The 13,351-nt window shown below is 36.3% G+C and overlaps 1 protein-coding gene across 2 annotated transcripts in view; it reads left to right on the plus strand.

Annotated features, from left to right (window-relative positions):
• Epha6 (EPH receptor A6) overlaps nucleotides 1-13,351 on the plus strand; it is a 711,982-nt gene that overhangs the window by 52,937 nt on the left and 645,694 nt on the right. For both annotated transcript variants that reach the window (XM_048346467.1, XM_048346468.1), the window contains exon 2: nucleotides 9,545-9,609. In XM_048346467.1, coding sequence (XP_048202424.1) covers nucleotides 9,545-9,609 — 65 coding nt within the window. The remainder of the gene's footprint in view (nucleotides 1-9,544; nucleotides 9,610-13,351) is intronic.

Genomic DNA, 13,351 nt, shown 5'->3' on the forward strand with positions numbered 1-13,351 from the left:
CCATTTGGAATTGATTTTGGTGCAGGGTGATATATAAGGATCTAGTTTTAGTTTGTTGCATGTGTTGAGCCAGTTTTGCCAGCACCACTTGTTAAAGAGGCTATCTCTCTTCCATACTATTGTTTTAGCTCCTTTATCAAAGATTAAGTTGGCATAGTTCTGTGGGTTCATTCCCGGGTCTTCAATTATGTTCCATTGGTCTTCAGGCCTGTTCCGGTGCCAATACCAAGCTGTTTTTATTACTATAGCTTTATAATACAGCTTGAAGTTGGGTATTGTAATTCCTCCAGCACTGTTCTTTCTGCTTAGGAGTGTTTTTGCTATTCTAGGTCTTTTATTGTTCCATATGAATTTCTGGATTGCTTCCTCTATTTCATTAAAGAATGGTGTTGAGATATTAATGGGTATTGCATTGAATTTGTAGATAGCCTTTGGCAATATTGCCATTTTGATTATATTAATCCTCCCAATCCAGGAGCATGGGAGGTTTTTCCATCTCCGTAGTTCTGACTTAATTTCATTTTTCAAGCTTTTAAATTTCTCATCAAAAAGGTCATTAACTTCTTTGTTTAAGGTTATTCCCAGGTATTTTATGTTTTGGGGGGCTATTGCATAAGGAGTTGCTTTCCTGATTTCAGCCTCGGTCTTCGGGTCGTTAGCATAGAGAAAGGCTGTTGATTTTTGAAGGTTTATTTTATATCCTGCAACTTTGCCAAAGTTTTGGATCAGCTCTAGTAGCTTGAGGGTAGAATCTATGGGATTCTTTAGGTATAGGATCATGTCATCTGCAAAGAGAGAAAGTTTAACTTAATCTTTTCCTATTTGGATCCCCTTTATATTTTCTTCTTGCCTAATTGCTCGGGCTAGGAATTCTAGTACTATGTTGAAGAGCAGGGGAGAGAGTGGACATCCCTGCCTTGTTCCTGATTTTAAAGGGAATGGCTTTAGTTTTTCACCATTTAAAGTTATGCTAGCTGTTGATTTGTCATAAACTGCCTTGATTATATTCAGGAATGTTCCCTGGAATCCCAGTTTTTCCAGGGCTTTTAGCATAAATGGGTGCTGGATTTTATCGAACGCTTTTTCCGCATCCAGAGATAAAACCATGTGGTTCTTTAGCTTGCTCCGGTTGATGTGGTGGATTAACATTAATTGACTTGCATATATTAAACCAACTTTGCATCCCTGGGATGAATCCAGTTTGATCGTGGTGTATGATTTTTTTGATGACCTGTTGAAGTCGATTGGCCAGAATTTTGTTGAGAATTTTTGTGTCTATGTTCATCAGGGAGATCGGTCTATAGTCCTCTTTCCGTGATGAGTCTCTGCCTGGTTTTGGGATGAGGATTATACTGGCTTCATAGAATGAGTCTGGTAGTGAACGTTCTCTTTCAATTTCATTGAAGAGTTTGAGAAATATTGGTGTGAGTTCTGTTTTGAAGGCCTTGTAGAATTCTGCAGTGAATCCGTCTGGACCTGGGCTTTTCTAGGATGGGAGATCATTTATTGCCGTTTCTATTTCAATACTGGATATGGGTCTGTTTAGAAGGTTTAAATCTTCATGGTTGAGTTTGGCGATATCAATTTTTTCTAGGAAATCATCCATTTCTTCCAAGTTCTCGAATTTGTTGGCATAAAGGTTTACAAAATAGTCCCTTATTATTTTCTGAATTTCAGTTATTTCTGTGGTGATGTTACCTGTTTCATCTCTTATCTTGTTTATTTGAGTGTGCTGCCTTCGTTTTTTGGTCAGGTTTGCCAGGGGTCTGTCTATCTTGTTGATTTTTTCAAAGAACCAACTCTTTGTTTTGTTGATTCTTTCAATGGTTTTTTTCATCTCTAATTGATTTAATTCTGTTTTGATTTTAATTATTTGCTTCCGTCTATTGACTTGGGGTTTGGCTTGCTGTTCTCTCTCCAGAAAATTAAGGTGCTTCCTTAAATTACTGAGTTGCTGTTTCTCCAGTTTGTTGATGTATGTACTCAGAGATATAAATTTTCCTCTGAGAACTGCCTTTGCTGTGTCCCAAAGGAGCTGGTACTTTGTGTCCTCAACTTGGTTGAAGTCCATAAACATTTGAATTTCCGTTTTAATTTCTTCAATGACCCACTGATGGTTCCGCAGTGTGTTTTTTAGTCTCCATGAAGTGTAGGATTTTCTGTGGTGGCTGTTTGAGATGAGCTCTAATTTTATTCCATTGTGGTCTGAGAGAATGCAGGGAATGGTTTTGATACTTCTGAATTTGTACAGATTTTCTTTGTGCCCTAAGATGTGATCTATTTTGGAGAATGTTCCATGTGCTTCAAAGAAGAATGTGTATTCTGTTGTTGCTGGGTGGAATATTCTGTAGATGTCGGTTAAGTCTAGTTGGTCTATGCAATTATCAAGATCTGTGGTTTCTTTGTTCACTTTTTGGCGTGTTGATCTGTCCAGAGGTGATAGTGGAGTGTTAAAGTCCCCAACTATCAATGTGTTTGGGTCTATGAGTGTTTTTAGAGCCAGTAGTGTTTGTTTGATGAATTTGGGTGCTCCTGCATTTGATGTGTAGGTATTTAGGATGGTTATATCTTCCTGTAGGAGAGATCCCTTTACTAGTATGTAGTAGCCTTCTTTGTCTCTTCCTACCTTTTTTTTTTTTTTTTGGCCAGTCCTGGGCCTTGGACTCAGGGCCTGAACACTGTCCCTGGCTTCTTCCCGCTCAAGGCTAGCACTCTGCCACTTGAGCCACAGCGCCGCTTCTGGCCGTTTTCTGTATATGTGGTGCTGGGGAATCGAACCTAGGGCCTCGTGTATCCGAGGCAGGCACTCTTGCCACTAGGCTATATCCCCAGCCCTCTTCCTACCTTTTTTAATTTGAAGTCAATTTTGTCTGATACTAGGATTGCGACTCCAGCCTGCTTATGGGGGCCATTTGTTTGATAGATTTGATTCCAGCCTTTCACTTTTAGAAGATGTTTACTTTTGCTGGATAGATGTGTCTCTTGGAGGCAGCAGAAAGATGGATCTTGATTTTTGATCCAACTTATGAGCCTATGTCGTTTGATTGGAGAATTAAGTCCATTAATGTTGGGAGTTAGGATTGAGAGATGATCGTTTGTTCCTTTCATTATCACTATCTTGTTTAAAGTGGTGTCTTCCCATTTCTTGATCTGATGTTTACTATTTAGGGTTCATTTCTCTGTCTGTATTGGGATCTTGATTATTTTCCCATTATAGTACATCTGTGAAGATTTTCTGTAAAGCTGGTTTTGTGGAGATATATTGTTTCAGTTTTTCCTTACTGTGGAAGACTTTTATTTGACCTTCGGCTATGAATGAGAGTTTGGCTGGGTACAGAATTCTTGGTTGGTAGTTATTTTTATTTAGTGTTTGGTATACTTCATTCCAGGCTCTCCTTGCTTTCATGGTCTCTGCTGAGAAGTCTGGGGTAATTCTGATTGCTTTTCCTTTATATGTGATTGTTTTCTTCTCCCTAACAGCTTTAAGGATTCTTTCCTTGTACTCCACTGATCCTGTTTTGATCACAATGTGTCGGTGGGATGTCCTATTCTGGTCTGGTCAGTTTGGGGTTCTAAATGCTTCTTGCATCTGTATAGGCCTTTCCTTCTGGATATTTGGGAAGTTCTCAGCTAATATTCTGTTAAATAGATTGCCTATCCCATTGACTTCTTTCTCCAAGTTTTCCTCAATACCTATTATTCTTAAATTGGGCCTCCTGATCATGTCTTGAATCTCCTGTAGCGATCTGTTTTGTTGATTGGACTGGATTTATACTGATTTTTTATCTTTCTCCATAGAATCTAAGGAGTCTTCAGCTCCTGAGATTCGATCCTCTGCTTCAGTTAGTCGGGACTGTAGGCTAGCTACTTGATTTCGAATCTCTTTTCCTTCTGACTGGTCTTTCCTGATGATTTCCATGTCATTTCTTAGGTCTTCTATGGACTTCTTTACTTCATTAACTTCATTACTTTGGTTTTGATTGTTGTCTCTCAGATCTTTAAGCTGGGCAGCTATCTTTTCATTTGACTCTTGAAGTTCATTTATCTTTCTATTTGTGGATGCCATGAAATTCTCCATTAATTTTTGCTTTGCCTCCTCACACTCTAGAATAATTGACTGAAGAGATTCAAACTTTTCATTTATCATGTTTATCATTAGACTTTGTAGAGCCTTTTGGGGGTTCTCTTCTATGTCTTTGATTGACTGCTCTGCTTCCTGCTTGTTTTGAGTGGGGGATAGGACTTCATTGTTTTCCATCTTGTATTTCTTCTGCCCATTTGAATTGGGAATGCCAGTCTACCAGCACCTGTCAGCACCGTTTAAGACCCAAAGCAGCCCTTACCAAGCACTGTTGTGTAAATCTTACAAGTTCACAATTATATACAGATAACTTGTATACCTGTCTATAAAATTAGATTTGGTGTTCCTAAAGAATACAATTTCAATATAACAACCGATCCTGGGCCCTGTATTCAGTAGTTACTTATTTACTGTTACAACCCTATACGCAATTCTTGTTTTTATATGAAGTTCTTTTAGGACTGGCTTTCTCTATGAACCCCTTTGATTAACTCAGATTAAGCTGGGATACCCTCTCTCCAATAACCAGGAGTCAATGGAACCTGGAGTCCCAGGCAGTAAGTCAGGAGGGTAAGTTGGAGATAGTAAAGAGAATAGAGTAAAATGTATTGGGGGGGTGGTGATTTTGGTTTAGTTTGTGACGTGGAAATGTGGAGAAGAGTAGAATCAGTAGAAAGAACAAGGTTAAAATGACAGACAATGGAGAGTTAGCAGAAAAGAGTAGAGGTGTTATTCATAGGAAAGTAATTTTTAAAGAAAGAGAACGCAAAGAGAGAAATAAAGTAAAAATATTGGAAAACAGATACACAAAACAGAGAAAAATTATACAAAAGAGAAGAAAAAATAAATAAAAAGGAAAAAAATAGAGAAGGAACAATCCAAACCAAAAAAAAAAAGAAAAACTTGATAAAACAAACTGGTAAAAATGGAAAACAAACAAAAAAACAACCAACAATGTTTCAGATGTGAAAAAATTAAAAAGAAAATTTTTTTTTTAAAGTTTAAAAAATGTTTGGAAAGAAAAAAAAAATGGAGTCCTCCTTGTTTGGGTGGTCTTTCCCCAGTCTCTGGTTTCCTTGATATGGTCTGCAGTCTATTTTCCTGATTGGCTGGTTTGACTTGATTTCAGTATGCAAGGGGTGGATCTGTTCTGACCCTACTCCCCTGTTGGTGCAATCCTGGGTCTCTGTGGTTCACACAGCTTGCAGGCAGGCCTTGGCGTCCTCTGTAGATGGGGAAGTGAGCAGTCTCAGGAACTGTGGCTCCTCTGTCTGCTGTGGGGCCGCTACCTTTGATGCCTGGATTTGAATAGGCTGTGGACTCAGCAGGGCGGGGCGCCTCTAGCCTGTTTTGCTCAGCTGAGAGTTGCTTGCCTGGGGGAGGCGGCCTCCTTGGCATAGGTGGGTATGGAATGCAGCTCCGTTTTGGGCTGGGAATTGGGCTTCCTCTGTGACGGGACCGTTTAGCTGTCCCAGGAACTGTTTGTTCCTCCGTCTGGTGTTTCCGTGCCGCTGGTAGCTGCTCGCAGCTTTTGCTTTAAATTTAGAAAATCCAGCGGGCAGGACGGGGAACCTCTGTCTAAGCTGCTGCCCAGGACTCACCTCCCACCAGGGCAGGGCGCGTTCTCCTGGGCGGAGTTGGCTCTCACTGTTCGGTCCCTCCTGCCCTTTTCAAAGATGGCTACTTTGTCCTCACTTTCCCCAGGCCCGCTTCAGTTCCAATCTGGTCTGACCCTATGCCAGTGGCAAAGATGGCGCTTTTCTCTGGCGGTGGGGGCAGGGCTGCCTTCCAGAAGCTGCTCTGTGGCGCGAGTGAGAATATCTTTCGTGGGGTACTCACGCTTTCTCTGCGATTTCAGGTCGTCTGTGCTCAGCCGCCATCTGGAGTATTTCTCGCTGGTATACGCTGTGTGGTTTAATGGCACAGAGTGTGGTTGCTCTGCCAGGTGCTGTGCCGGCGCCAGCACTGGCGCGGTGGCGGGATGCCGCCCGGAGCTCAAATCTGTGTTTTCAGACCAGCAAAGTCGATTTTTCCTTCCTGGTCAGAATCCCTGTACTGTTAGAACTTACTCTAGCTGTCTTTCTAGGAGTAAAAGTTTCTATGGGGTGAGAAAACTGCGATATCAGAGGGAGCTCAGCTAGGGCTCTGCTGCTCCTCCACTGTCTTCCCGGACGTCCCTCACAGCTTCACTTTTGAAGCTGCATGTTTGCTTTTCTTTTTAAACATAATGAATTCAAACCAGGTGCTAGTGGCTCTCACCTGTATAATTATACCTACTCAGAAGGCTGAGATTTGAGGATCACAGTTTCAAGTCAGCCTGGGCAGGAATATCTGTGAGATTTTTACTTCTAATAAACCACTCAGAAAATGCTGCAAGTGGCACTGTGGCTCACATGGTAGACCACTAGCATTGAGCAAAAAGAGGGTGAGAGACAGTTCCTAGGCCCTGAGTTCAAGCCCCAGGATTAGTAAAATAAAATAAAATAAAATAATGAATACAGTTCCTTGAATGATTATTAAAAAGCAAACCCCCTAAGGAAGAGTACTTATACCAACTAATCAAACAATTGAGTCTTATATTGCATATGAAATTTATGAGCAGGAAGTCTATGCTGTTAAATTTCAGCAAACTTGTCAAGATTTCTAATTCTATGCCATTACCGCTCTGATTTGAATGTCTTCATTCAGGAAAAACATAAAACAGGACATTTTGAGGTTACTTAAAAAGAGAATACAAACTCTTTACTGGAGTAATTGTAAATTACTTTATATACTTCCCTGCTCATGAAATAAACTGAGGTTTTTCAAAATTGTAAATATACTACATAAATAACATTAAATATTTCATTGCCCAAAAGTAATTCTAATATTGTATATCTCTGTATTCTTTAGTACATACCAGCAATTAAAATGCTTTATTTAATACAAAGATATGTTTAAAACAGAATATTTATCAGAATTTCATGCTTTGCTTTCTAATAGAGGAGATTATTTTGTTGCATTGAAGAAATCAAGATGCTATTGAGTGTATGGGTTGCATGTGTGTATCTTCGATATCGGACATGATATCTACCTCGTGTCTTATTTCTAGGCTGAGAAGAAATATATGCTAACATAGAGTGAATCAAAATATAAAGGAAATATTTTACACAGTTCCATCCATTTGTATGTGATGTTAGCATTCATGGGTATCTATTAGCCAAATATAATAATTTGTCTGGAGATAACAAGGAGTGTGACCTAACTGAATCCTCCCTTCTCAATACATTACTTGCAATATTTCAGTAAGAGAAATTTCCTTTCATTATTTGTCAAATGGAAGTAGTTAATAATGAAAAAACAAAATACTCATCAGATTTGCTCACTAATGAAAACTTGGAATGTGGGACAAAAAAAGTTTTCCAAGTAGCAAAGAAGGTAATCCATTCATCACTAAGAGAAGTATTACTAGAGTGGTCAAGACGCTTGCACATGTTAGAAAGATGACACTAGGGTTCATATGTGGAGTAACTACAAAACAATATTGGGAATGTAAAATTACACATGGAATATAGTTTGACAGTTTGACAGTTTTTTAATGGGCATTTTCTGTATAGCCCAGTAATTCTAGCTGTTTTCCCTAGTTTAATGAAAACATAGGTTGAATAAAAAAGGTACATAAAGTTTACAGTATCTGTATATGCAGTATTCCTAACTGGAAACAGCTCCCATATCCATCAAATAAGGATTTCCACACAATGATTACTAACACTTGAGGACATGTAGAAAAAGGAGAAATGTACTAAAAAAATGAAAAAATAAATAAAAATAAAAAGGCTCAAAGGGCTACACACTACATGATTTCTCCACTTGACATTTTGAAAATTGCAATGTTGGTCTGAGGTAGTACTAGGGGATAATGAAAATATTCAATATTTTCATGTAAACATTGCTTACATGGATATGGAAATTCGTAGAAATAAGCATTACAAAGGGTGAACTTTATAGAAAGCAAAACACTTCAATAAGTCTAGCTGAAAATGTAAAAGGAGATTAAAACACTTAAAGAGGATGCCAGGTAATTGTAATGAATAGAATTACTTTGGTTTTGATTTCCTGTTAAAACAAATTGAGACAATAAAGAATATTAAAACTGACTTGATGTTTGGTAATAGGGAGTTCATGTATAATATGAAACAAAGTACAGCATTTTTTATCACGTGTTTATTGTAGGAATAAATGCCGAACATTTTAACGGAAGAAATATAACTAAAAATATGAGAATTGTTTCTTAGCTTTTTAAATTTATTAACAAGACATGCAGTGTGATTCAACTAAGGAGAACCACAAAATCCTTATAAAAAGATATTACAGGACATATGGCAAATGATATTTTCACAGTAAAATGAATGTTTAGACAAAAGAAAAACCCCCTATTACTTAGCTAGATGAAAAGCAATAACGAGGTGCTAAAACATTCTTTCTCAAAGTGTAGTTTTTGGCCTCCTGACATCTGTGGTCATGGATGTAATGGCTAAATAAAGAGATCTGCAGAGAATTCTGTGATATATATATATTACCTGTGGGAAACTTTACAAAGCTCTTCAGAGTTCATCCTCAGCTGTCTTCAGCACTATTTGAGCCTTCACTAATTGTGGTGACAACTTCAGACAGCAGTATCTCCAGTACTTTGTACATAGATAGCATTGTAAAAGAAAAAAATGCATTTCTCATGACATCTGATTGAAGACCATTCATGCTGGTCTTCCTCAAATTTTATCTCCTTTGTGAAGTTTCCCAGATTTAAGGCTAACTTACTTGCAGTGACATGTAGCTTTGTATTTTAGACTGTAACCAGATATGTTTTTTAAAATTTGTTTACTTCCCGCCCACATTAAAAAAAAATCACATTATAAGTTGCTTTTGGTTACAGGAAAAAAAAAACACATGGTTTGTAGTTTTGTAATATATTTCACTGATATATTATCTAGCAAATATAATAATGAAGTCTGTGTTTTAGATAGTGCTTTTTCAAACTCTTTTCTGTACTGTTGATTTGATATAAGGCACTTAATAACATAAAAATAAGATGAAGAGACTTAGCTTAATTATTTTAGAAAAGAATATAAAAATAGTAATTTTTTTAAGTGTTGTTATTTCATTAGTTATAAAACCCTGTTACATTAAAACAATTCTTAAGTGGTTTCAGTACTTTATTTGACATCACTAAACCTAAATGTGAGTTCAGTATTTTTAAATTAACTACTTCACAACTGTATTATTGTTACTGATTATATGCTGATATTTTATATACAAATATATTGAAATTATCATAATTTATTAGAGTTACTGTGATGGATATTAGTAATGGTAATTAATATTCATAATTTTAATAACTTTAACTTTTTAATGTCCTATCTTTTAACTTGAATGTGTTTCTGCTTCAGTTGAGAAATTCATGAAAGTTTATCTATTTAATTTCAGTTGTTTTGCTTGATACAACAACAGTGCTGGGAGAACTTGGATGGAAAACATATCCATTAAATGGAGTAAGTTTATTTTTATATTTCTTATTCTTGTTGGGATTTTAGGGCTTTGGTAAGAGTTGAAGGAATGGCACATTTATATGAATTTTTCCATATGATTTATGGAAAGACTAAAATATGAAATTGGTTATAGATAGGAATGTCATGCAAACATTCCTTGCTTATTCATTGTTATCTTTTCTTATACTCTTTCGTAACTAGTGATGTTAGAATGCTCTCTATGGAATTATTTTCTTTAAAAACAATGTCTACCTGTAATTTGAAGACATTTTTCTGTGTGTATATTAAATTTGGTGATCTTATGCTTTTGGAAGGTCCAGGGCTGCTACTGTATCAGGTAAATTCCAGAGGTACTTTGTATAGGATTGTTGTAATAAATCTCACTTGAAAATAATATGTAAAAGGTATGTGTAGAACAGAATTGTAATCTCTGAACACTAGTACTACATTCTCTTTGAAAATTTACCTCTATATTATAGTCAGTAAATATAATGAATAAAGGAGAATCTTACTTATTTGAAAAGTTTATTTGCACATAAACTAACTAGCAGATTGTGAGTACTACAGAACTTTAGCATACCATACATAAATTGTGCTAATATTATCAACACAATTTTACAAATATTAGCTTTTTAATTGAAAGTATTAATCTACTAAAGAAGTGAGGGTTATGTGTGATATTTTGTTAGTGGCAATATTTGCTTTTGAAGGACTATGAGGATGTAAAATGTACGCAATGCAGTTTTCTGGATACCAATGTTTTTGCTGTTCTTCTACATGACTTTTCATAGTCTTAAAAAATCTGTTTTGGATTATTTCAACATTGTGAATTATTTCTATGACTTTATGATGTTAAGCAAAAGTAAAGGGCGGCTTGTGGAAATTTTCACATTGATTTTTTTTCTGCTTAATCAAAATACTTATTAATATTTATTTCAGGTACAAATGGGTTAACTTTTCTTTTTGTGAGAAATTATACTTTAAAAAATCATATTCTGGTCTGGGAATGTAGCTTAGTTGCAGAGTGCTTGCCTAGCATGCATCAAGCCCTGTGTTCGATTCTGCAGTACTACATAAACAGAGAAAGCCAGAAGTGGCGCTGTGGATGAAGTGGTAGAGTGCTAGCCTGGAGCAAAAGGAGCTCAGGGAAGGTGGCCAGGCCCTGAGTTCAAGCCCCAGGATTGGAAAATTAATCACATTCTTTGGTGATTTTTCTTTTACATTGATTTCTGCATTTTATCTATAAACATAATTTGAAAGGAAAAATTGATCTAAACATGGATTTGCCCTTTTGGAATCATTCACATATTGCTATGTTCATTGGGCATTTTTTGATGAAAACAAAACAAAAAACTCTTTATTAGATATATATATATGTACATATATATATATATATTCCACTAAAAACATTTTAGAAATATTTAAATCTTCCTCTTAGGAGCATATTTGATTGTTTTACATTTATTGGTTTAGTTTAGTCTATGACTTCATATTCAAATTTTGGTTTTACTCTAGTAGAGTTCTCACTAACCCATTCCTCAGAAATATATTTGTAAAAAGTAAGATTATGCCTTTATTCTCATCCTTGTATTTCCATGAAAATCAATAATCAATATTAAATGTGTTCAGCATAGCATGTTTGTAGCTAATATATGAATACCATTTCCATCAAGAATACATTTCCAAGAAATGCACACACACACATATGCATAGACAGAGTCACAAATCAACTTGCTATTCTTATTCTGGTAATTTTGACCTAAACTTTATGAAATGGACGAAGTCTGTAAGTACCACTTCTAATTTGTAGTCATGAAGAGAGAAAGCAATGGTCCCATTAGGGACCACTCACCTCATTGTTTACTGTGTTCCTAATACCACCTTGAGCTTTTTATACAATTTATTTTCATAGTGTCTTATACCTATGTCCTTTTAAGAGAACCCCATTGTTTGAAAAAAGAATAAAAACATGAGATAACAACAGCCACATGTTCCAACTCAGGTTTTCTAGCTTAAAGTCTAACAAAGGGGAACATTAACATAAGAGGCCAATTTCTCATGTGTGAGCTTTCAGTTTTTCCTGGATACATTTACAGGTAATCTAGGATTTATAGTTTGGACAAAATGTCCAAGAAGAGGAAAGAAAAAAGAGAAGAAGAAAATAATATAATGGAAATAAATACCATAGAATCCATTGTAAATGTAAAAAATGGTTAAATTTTATTGAACTTTGAATACATGTTAGACTTTACTCCAAACATTTTACTCAATTTAGTTCTATCAGTTGAGGATAAGAGTTGGTGAAAATTGAGATTCAGATACATGATAATTTTCCCTAGATCACAGAATTAGAAAGTAGCCCTGTGCAGAACAAAACAGAGAAATCACAATCCTGACAATCACAGATAATTATTATTTCACAGCTAGACAGCTTTATTTTGTATAAGATGCTATGGAATGGCTGATAACCATTAGATTTAATGTATTAAGGTAAAATTAGCCTGTGGATTCAGATTATTAAATAAGTTAAAGCTGAATTTTGTGGTGTGTTAGTTGTATTATAGTCCCAGTCCTGGGATAGTCCAGGCAGGAGAATTATGAATTCAAAGCCAGCTTGGTATACATACTGAAACCTTCTCCCAAATGAAAGTATAGTAATAAATAAAAGAGAAAGACTGAATTCTGTAGTCCAGGCTGCTTAATAGCCAGGGAAATCTGTAATATGCAACTGTTATCCTAGCTTTGGGGAAGACAAAATGGCTGGGCTCAGTGGCCTCCTTTTGATGCCCAGCAACACAGGGACATTTGAGTGTGGGGAGTGTATGCTAGCCTGGGCATAAGGTGAAATCCTACTTCAAAAATGATACGGAAGGGGCTGGGGATATAGCCTAGTGGCAAGAGGGCCTGCCTCGGATACACGAGGCCCTAGGTTCGATTCCCCAGCACCACATATACAGAAAACGGCCAGAAGCGGCGCTGTGGCTCAAGTGGCAGAGTGCTAGCCTTGAGCGGGAAGAAGCCAGGGACAGTGCTTAGGCCCTGAGTCCAAGGCCCAGGACAGGCCAAAAAAAAAAAAAAAATGATACGGAAAAAGAGGCTGGAGGTGTGGGTCTAGGGTCTTTCAAGACAGTTCAATCATCCTTAGATGATTATTATTGGCATAGACCATACCTATAATATTCTTAGGACAATTGTATGTAGCATGGGTGTTGGATAAGAGGGGCACAAGGACATCTGTTAGTGATAAAACATACACATTAGGTAAAACAGTGAATTAAGGAAAACATTAAAATATGTTAAATATAAGTAAGTTTCAAATAAAGCATTAAATTGTAAATATTTTTAAATAAAGAGATTACTGATAAGAATGACACTGTACTTAGTCCTCCTTCTAGGTTAAAAGAAATTAACCAATAAGTGAAAATATTATGGAAAAGACTAGTAAAAATGTCAAGAATGAAAATAAGCAAACATGAGTATTGGCTAAATACCCTAAGATTAATTAATCTAATTATTTATTTGCAGTTTTGAAAATTCTTGATCTGATAATAATAGCATGTCTTCCATTTCTCATTCTATTTGTAAGGCTCATTTTATGTCTTCACATATTTTGATTTTTTTAAACTTCCATTTAGTGCTAATGCTTTATAACTCTTTGTTGAAGGATGGAAAGCATGTAATGGACATAAAGAACTTCAGTAAATGTTTTTTGTACCTATTCTGGAGCTTGAACTCAAGGCCCAGA

Source organism: Perognathus longimembris, chromosome 5, assembly GCF_023159225.1.
Source record: "Perognathus longimembris pacificus isolate PPM17 chromosome 5, ASM2315922v1, whole genome shotgun sequence".
Taxonomy (NCBI): Eukaryota; Metazoa; Chordata; class Mammalia; order Rodentia; family Heteromyidae; genus Perognathus; species Perognathus longimembris.